The sequence below is a fragment of the Schistocerca piceifrons genome, chromosome 6 (genome assembly GCF_021461385.2).
Source record: "Schistocerca piceifrons isolate TAMUIC-IGC-003096 chromosome 6, iqSchPice1.1, whole genome shotgun sequence".
Classification (NCBI taxonomy): Eukaryota; Metazoa; Arthropoda; class Insecta; order Orthoptera; family Acrididae; genus Schistocerca; species Schistocerca piceifrons.
The window spans coordinates 576,474,969-576,498,597 of record NC_060143.1 but is presented as its reverse complement, the minus strand read 5'-3'; the positions used below and the strand labels follow the sequence as shown (position 1 = coordinate 576,498,597).

The 23,629-nt window shown below is 43.4% G+C and overlaps 1 protein-coding gene across 1 annotated transcript in view; it reads left to right on the top strand.

The window, feature by feature from the left end:
- Window positions 1-22,638, top strand: part of LOC124802504 (zinc finger protein 135-like) — a 136,307-nt gene extending 113,669 nt beyond the window's left edge. Inside the window, exon 7 of the mRNA XM_047263328.1 lies at window positions 19,726-22,638. Coding sequence (XP_047119284.1) covers window positions 19,726-20,494 — 769 coding nt within the window. The 3' untranslated portion in view covers window positions 20,495-22,638. The remainder of the gene's footprint in view (window positions 1-19,725) is intronic.
- Window positions 22,639-23,629: the final 991 nt, after the last annotated feature.

Below are 23,629 nucleotides of genomic sequence, written 5' to 3'. Positions count from 1 at the left end.
GCGAGTCGATTTTCCTGGGCTGCGAACAAATGCTTGCTGGATGCGTGCTACATTTTCATCACTCGTTCTCAGCTGTCCAGAACTTTTCCCTTTGCACAAACACCCATTCTCTGTAAACTGTTTATACCAACGTTTAATACACCACCTATCAGGAGGTTTAACACCATACTTCGTTCGAAATGCACGCTGAACAACTGTCGTCGATTCACTTCTGCCGTACTCAATAACACAAAAAGCTTTCTGTTGAGCGGTCGCCATCTTAGCATCAACTGATGCTGACGCCTAGTCAGCAGCGCCTCAAGCGAACAAATGTACAACTAAATGAAACTTTATAGCGCCCTTAATTCGCCAACAGATAGTGCCTAGCTCTGCCGTTTGTCGTTGCAGAGTTTTAAATTCCTAAAGTTGTGGTATTCTTTTTGAATCACCCTGTATTTCCTAACATAAAGCTTTTTGCTTGTAGTAGGCCTAACAGGCATTTGATATTGGTACGTCGTGAATTATATTCTGTCGTGTTACAAAAATGACCATTTGTGTCAAAACAGTCTCATTTATTTGGTGTGTGTTAAAATTGTTGCAATATTATGAAGGCCTATTTTGTTTTATCGAGTAGACAGTGACAAAATATACGTAATCAGATCGAGAAACCACACCGGTCTTGGGTGCTATTTGTATTAACAGCTTTTTCAGTATTAGACAATGACATTTCGATTTTTCATGTGGCAAAACGTTTGACAAATTTTGATGAGGTAATAGATTCTTTCGCAGAAAGGAAAGCACGCCGTATAAAGCTGTAGCAAGATTAGAGGGGAAAAATGCTAGGAGCTAATGATTGAAGAAATGTGTACTGTCTTGTTTGTCTCTTGTCATAACTGGTTTTATGTATCCTATATTTAATTTTATGTCACCCAAAACAGGAACTTGTTAGCTAACAGGCAGCAAAGAGTGCAAATTTTCTGAAGAGTTCTTGTTCTCCTGATTACAAATAATGCCATCCAGCAGTTGCTCTCTGGCAACTGCTGAAATGAACATATTTCTAACAGGTCGCAGGAAAATATTGCAAATGGTGATTTGAAAAGCGTACCTTTCAAAGTAAATTTCCTTTTACGCAAGTTGAACTATGTATGAGAATGTAGAACGAATTTCTTAAATCTCACTGTGTTTGACCCTAATTTGAAAATCAACTCTTCAATGACAAGTCATTTAGAAGAATTTTGAGCCCAGAAGATCAGAGATTTATCTCGTTATTAAAAATTTTGCTGGCACATTTGTGTGATATATCTTGAAGTGTAACATGCGCAAAAAGATCAGCATTTGGAAGCTTAGCTTCTCTTGCAGCTTATTGACCTTAGAGACCAATATTATATGTGAAAGCTTTTCTTTTCTTGTAGTAACGCTATGTATATCAATTTAAACCATTTACTTTGCTTGTTTGTGTGTTCACACTGCTTAACAGTGATGTTGCTAATTGGCTGACTACATCACTTGTCCTATGCTCTGAATATCTGCCGGCTGGCGAGATCACGTGAAATGAGCTATGACAGCCTTACAAAAGTGCATCGCAGTCTCAGTTTCAATGCTTGGGAAAGTAACATGCGGTGTTTGATGGAATTAGAATTTATACTTTCGTAATACGAAAATATGCAGGGTACATGTTGCTTCACATCAAAGATCTTTCCAAAACTTTTTTGCCCCTGAGTTTTGTTTTCTAAAGTGCCGGGAAATTCTACACCCATGTATAAAACCAGAACCATTAAAAAGATAAGTTTCACAGTCCCGAGGGACAATATACTGTCACTTAACATGGAAAATGTGTTTCCATCCGGGATAAAGTGTATTTTTAGTCAGGAAATACAGGAATTTTTTTTCCTTGCCTGCGTATACACCCTTTAGTCTGCTTTAGATGACACTTGGTCTGTCTTTCATTAGTTATTTTGTTACCTAGGTAGTAAAATTCCTTTACTTTATCTACTTCATGACTGTCAGTCCTGATGTTAAGTTTCTCATTGCTCTCATTTCTGCTACTTCTCGTTACTTTTGTCTTTCTTCAATTTACTCTCAATCCATATCCTGTTCTCATTAGACTGTTCTTTCCATTCAGCAGATCATGTAATTCTTCTTCACTTTCACTGAGGATAGCAATGTCATCAGTGAATTGTATCACTGATATACTTTCACCTTGAATTTTAATTCCACTCCTGAACCTTTCGTTTCAATCATTGCTCCTTTGATGTACAGATTGAACAGTAGGGGCAAAAGACTACTTCGCTGTCTTACACCATTTGTAACCCAAGCACTCCGTTCTTGGTGGTTATTATTCCTTCTTGGCTCTTGTACGTACTGTATTTTGTGTGTCTCTCCCTATAGTGTACTCTTATTTTTCTCAGAATTTCAAACATCTTGCATAATTTTACATTGTAGAATGATTTTTCCAGGTCAACAAATCCTGTGAATGTGTCTTGATTTTTCTTTAGTCTTGCTCCCATTATCAACTGCAGTGTCAGAATTGCCTGTCTGGTGCCTTTACCTTTCCCAAACTAAACTGATCGTCATCCTACACATCCTCAATTTTCTTTTCCATTCTTCTATATATTACTGTTGTCAGCAACTTGGATGCATGAGCTGTTAAGCTGATTGTGTGATAATTCTCACATTTGTCAGCTCTGGCAGTCTTCAGAATTGTGTGGATGATATTTTTCCGAAAGTCAGATAGTATGTTGCCAGACTCGTACATTCTATACACCAATGTGAACAGTTGTCTTTTTGTCACTCCCCCCCAATGATTTTAGAAATTCTGATGGAATGTTATCTATGCCTTCTGCCTTATTTGATCATAAGTCTTCCAAAGCTCTCTTAAATTCTGTTTCTTATACTGGATCCCCTCTCTCTTCAAAATCAACTCCTGTTTCTTCTTCTATTGCATTTTGACAAATCTTCCCCTCGTAGAGGCCTTCAGTGTACTCTTTCCACCTATCTGCTCTCTCCTCTGCATTTATCAGTGGAATTCCTGTTGCACTCGTAATGTTACCACCTTTGGTTTTAATTTAACCGAAGGCTGTTTTGACTTTCTTGTATGCCGAGTCATTCCTTCCAACAATCATTTCTTTTTCGATTTCTTCACATTTTTCATGCAGCCATTTCGTCTTAACTTCCCTGCACTTCCAAATTATTTCATTTCTCAGCGATTTGTATTTCTGTATACTCGAATTTCTCTGAATATTTTTGTACTTCTTTTCATCGATCAGCTGAGGTATTTCTTTTGTTACCCATGCTTTCTTCACAGTTACCTTCTTTGTGCTTATGCTTTTCTTTACAACTTCTGTGATTACCTTATTTAGAGATGTCCATTAATCTTCAACTGTGCTGCCTACTGAACTATTCTTTACTGCTGCATCTATAGCATTAGAGAACTTAAAGTGTATCTCGTCATTCCTTAGTACTTCCGTATCCCACTTCTTTGCGTATTGATTCTTCCTAACTAATCTCCCCCCCCTGCGGGTTCGGGGGTAAGAATAGGCCCGCGGTATTCCTGCCTGTCGTAAGAGGCGACTAAAAGGAGTCTCAACTGTTTCGGCCTTTAATATGATGGTCCCCTAAGGGGTTTGACCACTACATTTCAAAATTTTCCGTTAGTGCGTACCATTTGGAGAAGGACGCCTTACGTGGTGCATCTTACATCCATCTTGCCCTAAGATCTGGCACACCCAGTATTGTCATGGAGTTGGATGTACATCGAGCTTCCGGCCACGTCCGCTGAAGTGTGTTCCGGATAGCATACATTCCCTCCATTGTGCACTTCCATCTTTGCCCTCGTGATGTACATGGATATTTCGACACCCAACATCCAGCACGGTAGCCAGTCCGTTGTGGTGGGGTTGTCATGTACCCTCTTGGTGGTAGCCCCCTGACTACACAGGGATCGCACTGCTGATGCCTCAGCTGAGACCTCCCCACGTATGCCGAGGAGTAGATGCCTATCCCTCTGAGGCATCGGGACTCCCTGCAAAGGCCATCCTGCCAGGTGGTCTTTGCTGCGGCTGGGTGGCGCCCGTGGAGAGAGCCCCTGGTCGGAGTGGGTGGCATCAGGGCGGATGACCCGCAGTGAAGCGTGGTACATCATCTCTCACTGTTGGGCCTCCACCAGCAGTCTCTAAGCGATCGAGGTCTAACCTCAACGGGCAGAAATATGATCCGAGATCATTTCCCTCCCTGGCCACTCCATGGGAGGAACGCATGGCAAAAGACAGTAGTGGAGATTATTCACCGCAGTACCTTGTCTGTACGTGGGTTGATGGTGAATCTTTTATGCCAACCAAGCTTCAGTTTTTTGTGGAGCATTTAGAGGACAAGTTTGGGGAGGTGGAGGGCTTGTCCAAAACGCGCTGTGGGTCAGTTCTCATCAAAACAGCATCCTCTGCCCAGTCATGGAGGTTGCTCACTTGCGACAAGTTGGGGGATGTTTCTGTCACCATCACTCCCCATAAATGTTTAAACATGGTCCAGGGTATTATCTTCCACAGGTATCTTCTTCTACAGTCCAACGATGAACTACGCGCCAGCCTAGAACGATGAGGTGTTCACTTCGTCTGGCGTGTCCATCGGGGTCCGAGGGATAATCAGGTGGCCACCGGTGCCTTCATCTTGGCCTTTGAGGGTGATGTCTTACCCGAAAGGGTCAAGGTGATGGTTTACCGCTGTGACGTGAAACCATATATCCCTCCTCCGATGTGGTGTTTTAAATGCTGGAAGTTCGGACACATGTCATCCCGCTGTACTTCCAGCATCATGTGTAGAGATTGTGGACATCCTTCGCATCCCAATACTCCATGTGCCCCGCCTCCTATCTGTGTTAACTGCGGAGAACACCATTCCCCTTGCTCGCCAGACTGTAGGATATTCCAGAAAGAAAGGAAGATAATGGAATATAAGACCCTGGACCGCCTGACCTACTCTGAGGCTAGGCGGAAATATGAGAGGCTCCATCCTGTGCCAATGACATCAACGTACGCCGCTGCTGCAACGACGGTTCATCCAACAGCCCCCTCTATTGTGGGGGGCACTTCACACCCTGTTGCTCCTGCTCCATCTTCTTCAGGAGCAACACCCTCCCAACCATCGGGGACATCAGCTCCCCCTTCCCAGCCGGAGAAGCGTAAGACTTCTTCGGCTACTCTTGCCAGGAAGGGATCCCTTGGGGACCTCCCTTCGCAAGTTTTGACCAGTGGAAAAGCGGACACACGAAAGTGGCTGAAACAACCACCCGTCCCTGGTCGTAGGGCCTCACGGTCATCGTCTGTCCCTGAGACTGACCCAGTGAGGCCCATGAAGCCTGAACCACCGAAGGCACAACGCGACAAGCAGAAAAAGAAGAAAGTCCCCAAGACCAACGATATTGTGGTGACACCCGTCCCACCGCTTCCTAACAGCTCTGCGTCTGAGGACGAGGTGGAGCTACTGGCGTCCGCTGAGGACCTCGCTCTCGCCGGTCCCTCGGACACGATGGATAGCATTTGCACGGGTGCTCCATTGGAGGCAGCAGGTGACCCAGCGGCATAATCTGCCTTCCCAGTCCCGTCACGCCTTTCACAGACATGGAAAATACCATCCTCCAGTGGAACTGTGGCGGTTATTTTAGCCATCTCCCTGAGCTACGTCAGCTTCTAAGCATGACACCTGATTTATGCATTGCCCTCCGGGAAACCTGGTTCCCGGCAATGCGAACCCGTCCTTCGTGGATACAGGGGTTATTACTGCAACCGTAGCACTTACAATTGTGTGTCAGGTGGAGCCTGCGTGTATGTCCTTACCTCTGTATATAGTGCTCCTGTGCCCCTTCAAACATCATTGGAAGCTGTAGCTGTCCACGTAAGGACTACCCAGGACATAACGGTCTGCAATGTCTATCTCCCTCCAGGTGGTACAGTCTCCCTGACCGAATTGGCTGCACTTGTCACCCAACTTCCCACGCCTTTTGTTCTCCTGTGGGATTTTAACACCCACAATCCCCTGTGGGGTGGAACGAAGATTACTGGCCGAGGCAGAGATGTCGAGAATCTCATCTCCCAACTCGACCTCTGCCTCTTAAACACTGGTGCCGCCACACACATTTCAGTGTGGCGCATGGCACGTTCTCGGCCATAGATCTGTCGTTGTGCAGCCCAGGGCTTGTACCATCGGTCCACTAGAGAGTCCATGACGACTTGTGTGGTAGTGACCATTTTCCCATCTTCCTTTCACTACCCCAGCATCGCTCCCATGAACGCTTGCCTCGATGGGCATGTAGCAAGGCAAACTGGGAAACGTTCTCCTCTGCTGCCACTGTTGACTCTCTCCCCCACGGTACCATCGATGTGGCGGTTGAGACACTGACTGCAGCGATTGCTTCCGCTGCGGAACGTACCATTCCTTGTTCATTAGGGTGCCCCCGGCGAAAGTCAGTGCCTTGGTGGTCTCCAGGGGTTGCTGAAGCCATTAAAGAACGTTGGCGGGCTCTCCAGCAACATAAGCGGCACCCGTCTTTGGAGAACCTAATTTTTTTCAAATGTCTCCGTGCTCAGGCATGGCGGCTCATCAAAAGGCGGAAACAGGAGTGCTGGGAGAGGTACGTTTCCACCATTGGTTCCCGTACTTCACCCTCCCAGGTGTGGATGAAGATTCGGCGCATCTTTGGATTGCAGCACTCTACAGGTGTCACAGGGCTTACCATCAACGGGGCGGTATCCACCGATGCCGATGCAATCGCCGAGCATTTCGCCCAGCACTATGTTCGGGCCTCTGCGTCAGGGAATTACCCGCCCGCGTTCTGCGCGCTAAAATGCCAGGAGGAATGCAAACGGCTTTCTTTTGCTTCTCGCCACCCTGAGGCGTATAACACCCCATTTAGTTTGTGGGAACTCCAAAGCGCCCTGGCACAGTGCCCCGATACAGCCTCTGGGCCAGATGGCATCCACAATCAGATGATCAAACACCTGTCCCCGGACTGTCAGCGGTGTGTTCTTGCCATCTTCAACCGCATATGGGGCGATGATGTCTTTCCGTCGCAGTGGCGGGAGAGTACCGTCATTCAGGTGCTGAAGCCTGGTAAGGACCCGCTTAATGTGGATAGCTATCGGCCCATCAGCTTGACAAATACTCTGTGCAAGCTATTGGAACGCATGGTGAGTTGACGGCTGTGTTGGCTGCTCGAGTCTCGGGGTCTTCTGGCTCCGTGCCAGAGCGGCTTCTGCCAGGGCCATTCCACCGCTGATGCTTTGGTCTTTCTTGAGTCTGCAATCCGCACTGCTTTTTCCAGGCGCCAACACCTCGTCTCGGTCTTTTTCGACCTCTCCAGAGCATATGACACGACGTGGCGGCACCATATTCTCGCCACGTTGCACGGGTGGGGTCTCCGGGGCTCTCTCCCCATTTTTATTCAGAATTTTTTATCTCTTCGGACATTCCGCATTTTAATTGGCACATCCCATAGTTCGCTTCATATCCCGGAGAACGGCGTTCCACAGGGCTCTGTATTGAGTGTGCCCCTTTTCCTTGTGGCCATTAATGGCCTTGCAGCAGCAGTAGGGTCGTCTGTCTCATCCACGTTATATACTGACGATTTCTGCATCTTTTTCAGCTCTTCCACCATTAGTGTTGCAGAACGTAGGTTGCAGGGAACCATACGCAAGGCGCAGGCGTGGGCCCTAGCCCACGGGTTTCAATTTTCTCCTGCGAAGACTTGTGTTATGCACTTTTGTCGGCGTCGAACTGTCCATCCCCACCCTGAGCTCTATCTTCAGGATGCCATGCTCAGGGTTGTTGACACTTACCGTTTTCTGGGATTGCTGTTCGATGCCCGACTTACTTGGCTTCCACATATTCGTCAACTCAAGCGTCAGTGCTGGCAGCATCTGAATGCCCTTTGCTGCCTCAGCAACACAACTTGGGGTGCAGATCGTAATACGCTGCTGCAGCTCTACAAAGCCCTTGTGCTGTCCCGGCTTGATTATGGGAGTGTAGCGTATGGCTCAGCGTCGCCCTCGGCGTTGCAACTGCTGGACCCCGTTCACCACTGTGGGGTTCGACAGGCGACAGGAGCATTCTGCACCAGGCCACGCAATTGGGATCCGTGTTTGGTCACTCCTTAGTGAACTCAAGTGTTTGACTCTTCCCTCTGCTTTCCATGTCCTCCCACATACACCACCTTGGTGTATTCGTCGGCCGCAGGTTCGGCTGGAACTTTCCCGATGGCCAAAAGATTCAGTTCCTCCTGCAGTCTTGCGCTGCCAATTTCTTGCTCTCCTAGGCGCATTCCATGACTCGGAGGTTATCTATACAGATGGCTCGATGGTTGTTGGCCGAGTGGGGTACGCTTATGCTCATGCGGACTATGTAGACCAGCGCTCCTTGCTGGAAGGCTGCAGTGTATACACCGCAGAGCTATCAGCCATTTTTCGTGCCCTTGAGCATATTCGTGCCAGCACTGGCGAGTCTTTTATCATTTGCAGTGACTCTCTCAGTAGTCTACAGGCTCTTGACCAGTGCTACCCACGCCATCCCATTGTTGTTGCCATCCAGGAGTCCGTTCATGCTCTTGAACAGCGTGGCTGTTCAGTGGTGTTCATATGGACCCCGGGACACGTTGGGATAGCAGGAAATGAACACGCCGACAAGTTAGCTAAAGAAGCCACCCGCAAACTGCCGTTGGAGATCGGCCTCCCGGCGACTGATCTCCGATCGGTGTTATGCCGTCGGCTCTTTGGGATGTGGGCAGACGAATGGCACACTCTGTCTGTACCCAACAAGCTGCGGCGTGTAAAGGAGACCACGACCGTGTGGGGTTCCTCCAAGCGGGCCTCTCGCAGGGATTCTGTTATTCTCTGTAGACTCCGCATTGGTCACTCTTGGCTGACGCATGGTCATCTGCTGCGTCGAGAGGGCCCCCCTCATTGTCGCTGTGGTGAAACCATGACGGTGGCCCATATATTGTTGGAATTTCCTCTTTTAACCGCCTTCAGGCGAACTTTTAACCTCCTGGGTGATTTATCGTGTCTTTTAGCTGACGATGTCTTTGGCAGATCGTGTTTCAGGTTTTCTTCGAGCAAGTGGCTTTTATAGGTCCCTCTAATTTTATTGCGTCACCCTCTTTTGTGCTGTATCTTTTACTTTGTTTTGTGTTGTAATTCGACTCCACCCTAATCTTTTAGGCTGGAGGTTTTAACATGTTGCAGAGTGGCTGGCTCATCCTATTATTTTCGTGATCAGCCAGCCACAGTCCTCTGCTGTGCAGTTTTAATTCCTTCTGCCTTTGTTCTCTATGTTGTTTTTGTTGCTGTGCTCCGTTTTCCGTGTTGTCTTACCATTGACCATGGGGCTTTTCTTCCCCCGGAATTATTTTAGTGCTTCGCCTGACTGGTGGATGGTTTCACTGTGCTCTGTGTTTTTATGAAGCAAGGGACCGTTGACCTTTGCAGTTTGGTCCCTTTAATCTTTAAACCAACCAACCAACCTGACTAATCTCATAAACTTCAGCGTACTCTTCATCACTACTACGTTATGATCTGAGTCTACATCTGCTCCTGGGTATGCCCTACAATCCAGAATCTGATTTCAGAATCTCTGTCTGTGATGTAATCTAACTGAAATCTTCCCACATCACCCAGCCTTTTGCAAGTATACCTCCTCCTCTTGTGATTCTTGAACAGAGTATTCACTATTACTAGCTGAAATTTGTTACAGAACTTAAATAGTGTTTCTCTTCTCTCATTCCTTGTCCTAAGTCCATATATTCTCTTGTAACATTTTTTAGTGCTACACCCTACATATCCCTCCTTTTAGTACCAGAAAGGCAAGATTATGCTAATTACAATGTACACAGAGGCATTTAAGCAATAATACTCTTCATGCTCCATACATGATTGGAACGAGAGGCAGTCTACTCTTCTGTGTACTTCACAATGGTTTGTAAAGTATAGATCTATGTGGAGAACAACTTTTTTCAAAAAGAGTTATTTATTAATGCAATTAGTGGGTGACTTGTTGTTTTATACACTGATTTAATTACTTTAGTGGGCATACCATTCCAGCCTGCAGAAGTTTCATTTTCAGTGAAAACACATATTATTTTCTAAGTCTCTCTTGAAACATACACACACTTACACTTTTCACCAAATGCAAAAGGATTTAGCTTGTGCCTGATAACCCAATTCATGGAAATGTGATTTCAGTATATTTATGTAAAATTCGTTGAAGCACTTTATATTTGTGCAGGATTTACAATGTCACTTTAAAGTTTAATTTTAGAAATTTCATGGCTACAGACTTTAATTCCTAATTCAGGGTTAAGTGAGAGACCACTCTACCTTCCGTTTATGTTTGTGGCTGAGAATTATTGTTTTGACATTTATTTTGTCACATTTACAACATTATTAGATACAGTTTTATAATGCTTAATGTATCCAATAAAAGCAGTCTCTCTGTTGCAGGTCATTGTGTAGCTGTCTTTTCGCAATAATGTCCCACAGCTTCCACCACACTTCGATATTCAAGCATACCATGAAATATTTATGGATGAGAAACTTTAGAGAACCGGCATTTGAAGCTGACTGTCAAATGATTCTACTGCTGCCAACATACATAGCACTTATTGACAACGAAGATAAAATGTGAGGAATTAGGATGCTGATACGGACGCATGTAGACAGTCGTTTTTCCCTCGCTGTATTTGCAAGTGGAACAGGAAATGCAGTTTAATAAGCCACAGCTGCAAAATACTAACACGAATTCTTTACAGACGAATGGAAAAACTAGTAGAAGCCAACCTTGGGGAAGATCAGTTTGGATTCTGTAGAAATATTGGAATACGTGAGGCAATACTGACCCTACGACTTATCTTAGAAGAAAGATTAAGGAAAGGCAAACCTACATTTCTAGCATTTGTAGACTTAGAGAAAGCTTTTGACAATGATGACTGGAATACTCTCTTTCAAATTCTAAAGGTGGCAGGGTTAAAATACAGGGAGCGAAAGGCTATTTACAATTTGTACAGAAACCAGATGGCAGTTATATGAGTCGAGGGACATGAAAGGGAAGCAGCGGTTGGGAACGGAGTGAGACAGGGTTGTAGCCTCTCCCCGATATTATTCAATCTGTATATTGGGCAAGCAGTAAAGGAAACAAAACAAAAATTCAGAGTAGGTATTAAAATCCATGGAGAAGAAATAAAAATTTTGAGGTTCGCCGATGACATTGTAATTCTGTCAGAGAGAGCAAAGGACTTGGAAGAGCAGTTGAACGGAATGGACAGTGTCTTGAAAGGAGGATATAAGATGAACATCATCAAAAGCAAAACGAGGATAATGGAATGTAGTCGAATTAAGTCAGGTGATGTTGAGTGAATTAGATTAGGAAATGAGACACTTAAAGTAGTAAAGGAGTTTTGCTATTTGGGTACCAAAATAACTGATGATGGTCAAAGTAGAGAGGATATAAAATGTCGACTGGCAATGGCAAGGAAAGCATTTCTGAAGAAGAGAAATTTAACATTGAGTATAGATTTAAGTGTCGGGAAGTCGTTTCTGAAAGTATTTGTATGGAGTGTAGCCATGTGTGGAAGTGAAACATGGACAATAAATAGTTTGGACAAGAAAAGAATAGAAGCTTTCGAAATGTGGTGCTACAGAAGAATGCTGAAGATTAGATGGGTAGATCACATAACTAATGAGGAGGTCTTCAATTTTTTGGTCCTGTCCTCCTCAGTTGCGCGTAATACTACGGTATGTTGATGATTTTCACTTATGGACCGTCTGACAGCAACTGAATAAAACACAATTTAGTGCCATACGCGTTTCGCCTTTATTTTCTGCAAGGCATCATCAGTGGCAGGTTGCGTAGACAGTTTCTTACATATTACGCTCCTGTTGCATTTTTGAAGAACAAGACCAAAAATGCAACAGGAGCGTAATATGTAAGAAACTGTCTACGCAACCTGCCACTGATGATGCCTTGCAGAAAATAAAGGCGAAACGCGTATGGCACTAAAATTGTGTTTTATTCAGTTGCTGTCAGACGGTCCATAAGTGAAAATCAACAACATACCGTAGTAATGAGGAGGTATTGAATAGAATTGGGGAGAAGAGGAGTTTGTGGCACAACTTGACAAGAAGAAGGGACCAGTTGGTAGGACATGTTCTGAGGCATCAAGGGATCACAAATTTAGCATTGGAGGGCAGCGTGGAGGGTAAAAATCGTAGAGGGAGACCAAGAGATGAATACATTAAGCAGATTCAGGAGGATGTAGTTTGCAGTAAGTACTGGGAGATGAAGCAGCTTGCACAGGATAGAGTAGCATGGAGAGCTGCATCAAACCAGTCTCAGGACTGAAGACAACAACAACAACAACAACAACAACAACAACAGTAGTGGTACAGGGTACCCTCTGCCATGCAGTGTATGGTGGCTTGATATGTAGTTGTAGAACAGGGTCCAACCAACTGCAGATCGTGGAGCTTATTGGAAGAAATTATTTCTGTCATCTTTACTCTGATGTCATGCTTGAATCACTTCAGCAACTGGTTGGTAATGTTGGAAAGACCAGCTTTGCATGTGGAGTTTCACCAAGGTTCAAAATTTGCAATATTATCCCCAGAACTGATCATGGCCATCTGTTGCTGAGTTGAGTGGAAGGAGTGAACTAGAGACTTTGAAAGATCTGTGACTTCCTGGAATTGTACTACAGTGTTAAGAAGTGTAGGGTGCTCCTAAATGGGTCAGGTGTGCATTATGCATCAGAGGCAGCTATGTAGATAGCTGACTCTGTATGGGGTGCACATGCGGTTTTTTTTAGATCGGGTGTCTTCATCCAGTCAAGAAAATGATAGCTGTAGGAGACCCAGAAGTGTTATTGTAAGAGCAAGGAATGCTCCTAAAAGATGAGAGTATTAAAATCCTAGTAGTTAATTGCCAAAGCAGTCACAATGAAATGCCATAGTTTGAAGTACCCTTGAAAAGTGGTGAAGCTCGCATGATAATCAGTATAGAAGGCTGGTTAAAGCCTTAAGTTGATGACTGAGATTTTTGTGGAAAATATTAATAATAACGGTGAAAGGATAGACTAATGAGTAATGGATGTGATGCATTTGTCAGTGTAGACAAGGCACTCAACTCCACCGAGATAGAGTTGAAGCTGTATTTGAGATTTATATGGCAAGACTCATTATCAGAGATGGGCATAAAATTGTTATTGGGTCCTTCTACTGACCACCAGGCTCACCTCCTGATGAAACTGAAAATTGTAGAGCGAATAGTTTGCTTGTATGCAAGTTCCAAGTCATGCTGTAATCATTGGTGGAGGCTAATCGCCCAACAATCAATTGGAAAAACAACAGTTTTATGTAGTGAGTTTAACAGAACTTTTGTGAATCATAAGTAATGCCTTCTTTGAAAACAAACTGGGATAGTTCGGAACCCCACTCATGATGAAAATACACAGATCTAATGGCAACAATTAAAACTAATGGCAACAAATAGACCTGATCTCTTTCACGATGTCCACATCAAAACTAGTGTCAGTAACCATGAGGTGGTTGTGACAAAAGTGATTACCAGAAACAAATCCAAAGATATATATACAGGGTGTCCCAGCTATCTTGTCCACCCAAAATATCTCTGAAACAATAACAGCTATTGGAAAACGACTTTCACCAGTATCAGTGTGGGGCTGGGACCCATGAATGTACATATTTGGAAACATTCTAAAGCGAAAGCATATGTGTTTTTTTAACACAAACGTATGTTTTTGTAATGGACCTCCTATATTTGATGCTTGAACACCCGACATGCGCTGCTAGCGCACGTCCTGAGGCTCAGGCATGAACCCCATGCTGCCCGTAATCGTGCAGCAGACCGTATTATTTGTTTCGGACCTCTTGATAAGTATGGAAGTGTGATTACGCATGTCAATCACATCGCGATTACGGGCAGCATGGGGGTCACGCCTGAGCCTCAGGACGTGCGCTAGCAGCGCATGTCGGGTGTTTCAAGCGTCAACTTCACGTCTTAATATCTCGGGATGTAATGGGAATATTGCAATGCAATCAACGCCATTGTGTATGTGCTTTGTCATGCTATGGATTGCTGAAGAAAAAATATAGGATGTCCATTTAAAAAAAACATATGTTTGTGTTAAAAAACACATATACTTTCGTTTTAGAATGTTTCCAAATATGTACATTCATGGGCCCCAGCCCTACATTGATACCGGTGAAAGTCGTTTTCCAGTAGCTGTTATTGTTCCAGAGATATTTTTGGTGGACAAGATAGCTGGGACACCCTGTATATGTTCAGTAAACCAGATAAAAGTAAAGCAGTAGTGTCATATCTCAACGAGGAGCATGAAACTTTCAGTGCAGGGCAGGAGCACATAGAGGAACTATGGGTCAAGTTTAAAAGAATAGTTTACCATGAAGTGCATAGATAAATAACCAGTAGGGCAGTTTATGAAGGGAGGGACCCTCCATAGTTCACACTCAACTACTAAATAGAGACTGCTGATAAATAGGTTTAAAACAAAGCATAGGGTTATAGATAGCGAGATGCTGAATGAAACACATTTGGCTGTCGAGAGAGCAATGTGTGAAGCCTTCAGTCATTAACATAGCAAAATAGTGTGGAAAGATCTTTCACAGAACCCAAAGAAATTCTGTTCTTATGTAAAGGCTGTAAGCGGCACCAAATGTAGCATCTAGTCAGTCAAGGATGAGTCAAGAACTGAAACTGAGTGTAGCAATATGAAAGCAGGTAGTCTTAACTCCATTTTCAAGTGTTTCTTTACAAAGAACAACTGGGAGAACTGCCCCAAATTACTCCTCGTGCTACTGGAAAGGTGAGTTAAATAAGTATTAGTGTCACAGTGGGGTTGAGAAACAGCTGAAATTGTTAAAATAAATCAAACAAAGCTCCAAGGTCCCAGTGGAATCTCATCAGATTCTATACTGAATTTGAGACTGAATTAGCCCTCTTTTAACTATAATCTGTTGTAGATTCCTTGAACAAAAAGCTCTGCCCCATAATTGGAGGAAAGGAAGGGTCACAGCTGCTTTCAAGAAGGGTAGGAGTAGTGATCCACAACACTACTGCCCAATATCTCGACATTGATTTGTTGTAGAATTTTAGAACATATCCTGAGCTCAAACGTAATGAGGTATCTCCTCCATGCCTCCCAGCCTGAATTCTGAAAATGTAGATCATGTGAACCCCACTCACACTTTCCTCATTTGACATACTGAAAGTTTTGAATAAGTGCAGTCAGGTAGATGCAGTCTTTCTTGGTTTCTGAAAAGCATTTGACTGGGCATCACATCTGTGCTTATTGTCAAAAGTACTATCATGTGGAGTGTCAAGTGAAGTTTGTGACGAGATTGAGGATTTTTTGGTAGGAAAGATGCGGCATGCTATTTTGGATATTGTGTCATTGACAGATGTAGAAGTAACTTCCAGTGTCCCACAGAAGAGTGTCTTGGGACCCGTACTGTTTATGTTGTATATTAATTATCTTGCAGACAATATTAATAGTAACCTCCAAATTTAAATAGTAATCTCAGACATTTTTCAGATGTTGCAAATTATCTACAATGAAAGAAGCTATGTAAATATTTGGTCTGATCTCGCTAAGATTTGAAAGTGGTGCAGATTGACAACTTCCTGTAAATGTTCTGAAATGTAAAATTGTGAATTTCAAAAAAGAAAAAAATATAGTATCCTATGACTATAGTATCAATGAGTCACTGTTAGAATCAGCCAGCTCACCAACTCACTTTGTAGGGATGCTTAGTCTTGAATAAAGTAGGTGTCAGACTTTGGTTTATTGGTAGAAAAGTGGGGAAATGGAATCTACAAAGGAAACTCCTAAAAAATCAGTCATAGACCCCGTCCTAGAATATTGCTCAAGTGTGTTGGTTGTGTACCAGAATGGACAACTGGGGGATATTGAACATATACAGGGAAGGGCAACACGAATGGTCATACGTTTGGAGGGCATCCCAGAAATTCTGAAAAAATTGAAGTGACAGACTCTTGATGATAAATGTAAACTATTCCGAAAAATTTTGAGAACTGGCTGTAAACAAGGACTCTAGGAATATACTATATCAGTCTGTAGGAACTACGTATCCCTCATGAAGGGATCATTAGGGCAAGATTAGATTAATTACAGCACAGAGGCACTTAAACAGTCATTCTTCCCGTGCTCTGTCCTCGATTGGAATGGGAAGAAACCCTAATAGTTGGAATGAAGGGACATATCATTTGCAATACGGATCGCAGTGGTTTTCAGAGTGTAGATGTAGATGTAGATATAGATGTTTACATGGTCACCCATGTGATAGCTTTTTTGGGGGGAGGGGGGGGGCTTGGTGACAAAGTCCCAGTGTTATGGTGTTATGGAATGTTTTGGAAGATGATTAGTGACTTGTAAGTAGCCACAAAAAAAGTTCCAGTTCCGATGCTGTTAAAACCTAGGTAATATAGACATGTAAAACATTTTTTTGAAATAGAAACACCTTACTATTCTACAGGGTGCCTCCCCGAAATGTTGTGACAAACTTTGAGGGGTTGTGAAGGGTGTCTGTGTTGGGAAACATAGTCCAGTGACGCTACAGAGTGTCAAAGTTTTAAGCACCACCACCTGCCACCAGGCCACCCCTTCAGCAGCAAATGTGAATTTGCATGCTGACGTACCCCTGTTAAATCTCCAAAGTTTTTCAGTGTACAGCAGAAAAATTAACTGCAGATGGAAACTGTGTCTGTTTCAGTCATCCACTAAGGCAGCAGGGACTGACAATTGATAGGAGACAAGGCCTTTCTACTCATATGCTAACTACATTTTCTCCACACCTGCTAGACTCATACTCATAAATTAAGGATAATTGTAGAATGTCGTGCCACACAACGTGGCACATCACAAAACTGGCACTAATAGCGTAGGCACATAGGGAACACACACGACACAGATCTGTAAGTCCACGGTATTGGTGATAAGTTGAGAAAACCGTCCCAAAATACATGTGCTACAAAATGCCACTTTTCCTGTGCATGTACCCCGACGTCAATATGGGATATGATTACCATGCACACATACACAGGCCGCACAACAGGTTGACATACTCTGGATCAGGTGGTCGAGCAGCTGCTGGGGTGTAGCCTCCCATTCTTGCACCAGTGCCTGTCGGTGCTTCTCAAGTGTCTTAGGAGTTTGAAGACATGCAGCGATAAGTTGACCGAGAGCATGCCAGACGTGCTCAATGGGGTTTAGGTCTGGAGAATAGGCAGGCCACTCCATTCGCCTGATATCTTCTGTTTCAAGGTACTCCTCCATGGTGGCAGCTCGGTGGGGCCATGTGTTATCATCCATCAGGAGGAAGGTGGGACCCACTGCACCCCTGAAAAGGTGGACATACTGGTGAAAAATGACGTCCCTGTACACCAACCTGTTACAGTTCCTCTGTCAGACATGCAGGGGTGTACGTGCACCAGTCATAATCCCACCCCACACCATCAAACCAGGACCTCCATACAGGTTCCTTTCAAGGACATTAAGGGGTTAATATATGATTCCTGGTTCACGCCAGATGAAAACCCGACGAGATTCACTGTTCAGATTATACCTGGACTCATCCGTGAACATAACCTGGGACCACTGTTCCACTGACCATGTACTGAGTTCTTGACACCAGGCTTTACGGGCTCTCCTGTGACCAGGGGTCTGTGGAGTGCATCTTGCAGGTCTCCAGGCAAATAAACCAGACTGTAGACTGTGTGTTTGGAGACAACTGTTCTAGTGGCTGCGGTAAGGTCCCGAGCAAGGCTATCTGCAGTACTCCGTGGCTGTCTGCGGCACTGATGGTGAGATATCAGTCTTCTTGTGGCGTTGTTGTACACTGTGGACGTCCCGTACTGTGGCACCTGGACACTTTTCCTGTCTGCTGGAATTGTTGCCATAATCTTGAGATCACACTTTGCGGCACATGGAGGTCCCGTGCTACGACCTGCTGTGTTTGACCAGCCTCCAGTCACCCTAGTATTCTACCCCTCATAACGTCATCAATATGTGTTCTTTGAGCCATTTTGAACACACAGTCACTATTAGCATGTCTGAAAACATTCGCACACTTACTCGCTTCACTGTACTCTGACATGCACCCACACACCTCTGCGTATGTGGACTGCTGCCAGCGCCACCGTGCGACGACCGCAGGTCAAATGCACCATATGGTCATATGCCGAGGTGATTTAAACCTGCAAACTGCCCACCAGAGTGTTGTTTCACCATGTATCAGCATTATCTTTAATTTATGAGCATGATTGTAGCTCCATCTTTTCCACTGGTGATCGTGGCAATCGCTGAATAACAAACATTGTTGCGAGATGTTCCACCTGTTTTCCACCGGGGTACAACGTCGCATTTACGGCTGAAGAGGTGGCATTTGCTGGCTCATGTAACTTCAGCACTATGATTTTTCTGGACATGACTTCTTATCCTCGATTTGTTCCTCAAGACACCGTCTGCAATCCTTTGAAGTTTGTCTCAACTTTACTGGGACACCCTGTATATTTCTTCCTTTCCCTGCAGCCCCCCCCCATGCCTCCCCCCCTCATCCCCCCATGCCCCCCCCCCCCCCCCCCCCTCAGGTATGGGTGCCCTTAGATGTTAACTTGTTTTTCTAGAGTCTTGTGCCACTACACGTTTTTGTAGGTGCCATTTTGTTATGATCTGTTTTTAATACTCTGCTTGTTTTGTTAGGCCCACTCTCCTCAGTTTCTCCTATATTTTCTACAGCCTCCCTCTAACACTTCCATTCCCCTCACATTTCTTTTTCTCTCTTATTCTTCAGTACTTACGTTTCTACCTCATATATCGCCCCTACCCACTTTAATCCTTCCCATTCTCCTAGGGTGATTTCCCTAAATCGCTGCAAAAATGCTGGGATGGTTCCTTTCAAAGGGCACGGCTGACTTCCTTCCCCATCCTTTCCTAATCCGATGAGGCCGATGACCTCGCTGTCTGGTCTCCTCCCCCAAAAAACAAGCCTCAACTCATTCTCATAGGCCCAGGTACAAACAACATCCACTCTCTCCCTTCCACTTCCTCCCATCTTATCCCACCTACTCTCATCACTCCATGCCAGTTCTTACCCTCTATATCTTTCTTGCCCAGCCTGAATATCTCTCTCTCTCTCTCTCTCTCTCTCTCTCTCTCTCTCTCTCTCTCTCTCTCTCTCTCTCTCTCTCTGAGACACACACACACACACACACACACACACACACACACACACACAATTTAGCAGATGATGATGATGATGATGATTGCAGTTAGTGTACACAACATTGGAAGTTGCAAGTAAAAACTTGCAGTATACTGTGACAGTGTTCAACTTAAAGATTAGTGGCTTTTGTAATGTTCTCCTTGTCTCCTACAAATGTGCATAAACCTTTTTAAATACATTTGCCAGTGATGGAGTCATTTTCCTGTTTCCCTTAGTGGTAGCATAAATGTGTGTTGCTTACTGTAGTAGTTATTGGCATTCATTTTTTGCAGTGTTATTGATGTTTTCATGTATCCCATCAGTCATGAATAACAAAATAGTAGTGATCGCATATAGCAACTTATGTTCAGTGAAGTAACTTTTCCCCCATTTACAAACAATTAAATTATTTTAAACATGTATCTTTGAACTGATTTGTGGCATTCACTAGGCCGCCGAATCCTGCTGCTGATGACAACAGTGTTCCAGTGGAAGAAGCAGCCCTCCACGCAGAAACTCCTGCTTACCTGACGGATGACTCAAATTACACCACATTACCAGAAGAGTCAGAGTGTGATGGTAACAAGTTGTGGAACAGCAACTATAGTGAACATGACAGTACTTTATCGAGATTGAGACTTGCTTTGAAAAAGAAGAGGCGTTCACGTACTGGAGAGAAAAGCTATCCTTGTAATGAATGTGGAAAGTCCTTCCCTAAACCTTGTCAGTTGAAATACCATATGCGTAAACACACCGGTGAGAGGCCCTACATTTGTGGCATCTGTGGAAAGACTTTTGCGAAAACAGCTCATCTGAATGTCCACAACCGTACGCATACAGGTGAGAAGCCATTCAAATGTGATGTTTGTGGAAAATCGTTCCCCGATTCCGGCAAACAAAAGAGACATATGCGCTCACATGCAGGGGAGAAGCCATACGTGTGCGACATTTGCGGAAAGTGTTATACTGTCCATGGCAGTCTGACAAGCCACAAACGATCCCACACGGGGGAGAACGCATACAAGTGTGATGTGTGTAACAAAACGTTTCCTAGACCTAGTGTTCTTAAAGTCCACATGCGGTCACACACGGGGGAGAAACCCCATGAATGTGGAGTTTGTGGGAAAGGCTTCACTCAGTTTGGCAATCTGAAGAGGCATTTGCATTCACATATAATGGGGAGCCGACTCAGTAGTGTAATGGTCAGCACTGCAGAGTAGGACACAGGGTCCACAGTTCCTATTACGAGGACCTCCTCGAAGAATCCAGCTTCAATTGTTGAGGCTTCTTCAGATTTTGCAGGCTGAGAAGAAAATTTATGGGAACCACTCAGCCTTGTGACTTGGTTTGCAATAAGGAAACAGATGCTTTGTGTTTCTCATACTAACTGCAGTAGCTGGGAGAGGCTGGAGAGATCGCGTTGACAGCCTGATCTGCCATGAGGCAGCACATGACCATCAGGGAAGGAAGCAGCTTAATCACTGAAGAAGTGGAGTAGTAAGGGAGAAGCAATAAAAGATGAGGAATTGTTTTTGTTTGGGGGGAAGGGGTGGCACCAGTGTGTAGAACAAGTTGTTCACATCTGTGCTGTATGCAGAGAGATCTCTCAGACCATACAGTCAAAAACAGTTGCTGCAGACAGGTTGAAGTCAATGCACTGTTGCCACTTGTGTTACGTCTTCCGAGAATTGTGTAAAGCTGCCCTGTCCTAAGTGAATTTATGGATAGAGAATGCTGAAAGGATTATGGGCATTGCTTTGCATGCCTATCTGAGTTCCTGGACTGAGGACTGTCAAACTGAATTGATTTTTAAGTAATTGAGCACACTATATAAACTACTCATTATAGGCTTGTACTGTTTGCTGAAGCCTGAACTCAAGACGTTTTATAGGAACCTGAAGTTTCCTTCCAGAGAAAAGTAGATTTGGGCTTGTGGTACAAAAGATAACTAATTTTCATTCTGCTTCTTCATGGATAAGAAATGTACTTGAGGGAAAAGAAAATCTTGGAATACTCCTATGTTTATGTACCAGGTATTTCAAAATGAATATTGAGATTTCAATGCATTGTAGCATTTATTACATTCAACATAAAATAATAAATAAAATATCAATTGAAAGAACAACTCAGTTTGTCATACAAATGTTCAATGTGAGCACCATTCATCCCACAGCACACACAGAGCTCTTCCAAGACCTTATCATTGTGTCTTGAGTAATTGTTGTAACAAGTGCTTCAATCCAGTTTCCTATGTCACGTAGATCAGCTGTAGCGAATGTACAGATAAAGAGATCCTTTAAGAAACCCGAAGACAAAAATTGTATGGCGTCAGATGGAGCAAACGTGGAGGCCACATGAAACAAGCTCTGTCAACTGGACCCTAGCAGCCAACCCAGGCGTTGGATACGTCGTTTTTCAACAATTGTACTGAGTTATGCCAGTGAAGCAGTGCATTAACTTGCTGTCAAATACAGTTATGTGGTTCAGATTCTTCCAGTTGAGGAAGGACAAATAGTTATAGTGCATCAAGATACAAAACACCAGCTACAGTTGCTTCATGGAAAAAGAAAGGCTCATAAATCTTCTGCTGGGATCTGATACCAAGAACATTCAATATAGGGGAGTCTCATTGCAACTGTACTATCTCATGGGGATTTTCTGACCCCCGGATGTGTTCACATTTCCACTTAGATGAAATGTTGATTCATCACTGAAGGACACTATACAGAAAATCTCCGTAGTCATGCAGTAACATTTCATTTGCAAAGTTAGCATATGTGCTCTGTGACTAATGGTGCTCAGATTAAACACTTATAAGAAAAACTGTCTGAGTTGCCCTTTCATTTGATGTATTATTTATTAGTTTAAGTTGAAGGTAATACATGCTACAAAGCCTTAAAATCCTGATATTCATTTTGAAACACCCGATATAAGCAGAATGATTTCATCAATGCAGACTTGCTGACACCTGAATGTTTGTGTGCTGCGTCTGCTCATTCTGAAACTTCACTAAATGGTAAGCAGCAGCTTCCTGCTGCACTTAAATATTATTAGTACTCTTAAATGACAACAATACAGTGATGATTGTTCACCTTTTCATGGGTGATGGAGTAAACTGACATTCAGCTTTAAATAAGTGACTGTTTACATATGAGCACATTGGTGACTATTTTTGTTCAAATGGAACAAATTTTTATAATGCAAGTAGCCAACTATCATACAATTCAAAAATTGTAACATCTTAAAAAAATGGTGTCCTAAAGATCCAATGTTTTGTAACATAAACAAACACACAGGATGTGGTGTGTAGTGATTAGTATTTGGCACCATATGGTTATGATGTATGTATCATCAAGTAATAAAAATAAAAAATTGAAGAAGAGTGTCATTTTATTTACAATATTAGATGTCAAAAGTATAATAATAATATAAAAACAGAATAATATTAATATTTATTATTATCATCCCTGTTTAATATGCCTGGTATAAAGCATTAATTCAGAAAATGAAAGTCAGAAAATTGAGTCCTGTCCATACTTCGAAATATTACAATAACTCCCTCAGTTGACGTTCTTATTTGTTTGTGTTTGCCAGTAGCACTGATTCTCATTGGGTCGTTAGCTTCATTCAGATACTGTACCCTGTCCATCTGGTCTAGGCAGCTTTACGATTTATATATTTGACAACTAAGATTGTGTTGTGTGACTTTGCTACATCTGTTATAAAATTTCATCAAGAAAACAATTTCGTAAAGAAACTGTTCTCAGACCATTGTGTTATCACTAGGGCCTGGATTTTAATGACAACTCTTTTTTTTTTCTGAACTATAGGGTGAATTTTAGAACAATTTATACACAAATCTAGGCATTTTAGTGTCAAAAAATGTATTTTGATTGTGCATATAAAGTCATATATTTCAACAAATTTTAGTAATAGGTCATATTGCAGCTAACTTTTGATATAATAGGTCATATTTCCGTCAACTTTTGCCAGAAATGCATATACGATTTTTCTCGTATCTTACAGGACAATGAATAAGAAAATGAATATGTTGCTCACGAGACAATATTTAACGTGCTATTGTGAAAAATAAACAGATAAATTAGTACACAGCTTTTAGCAGAAAATCGGTGTACCACAACAGTCATTTCGCGAACATAAAACATTGTTGTGCAGATTCGACAATACTCTTTCAGAGCCAACAAAAGCAGCTTCTGCCGTAATAATCATTGCAGTCGCACAGGTGTTCCCAGTAACCAGTTTGAATACAGCCTTTGCCTTGTTCAACATGCCTAAAGCAAAGTGCTCCGACAGTGTGAAGTTGCGAGGATATGTTTGAGAATGTGGGGAGAAGT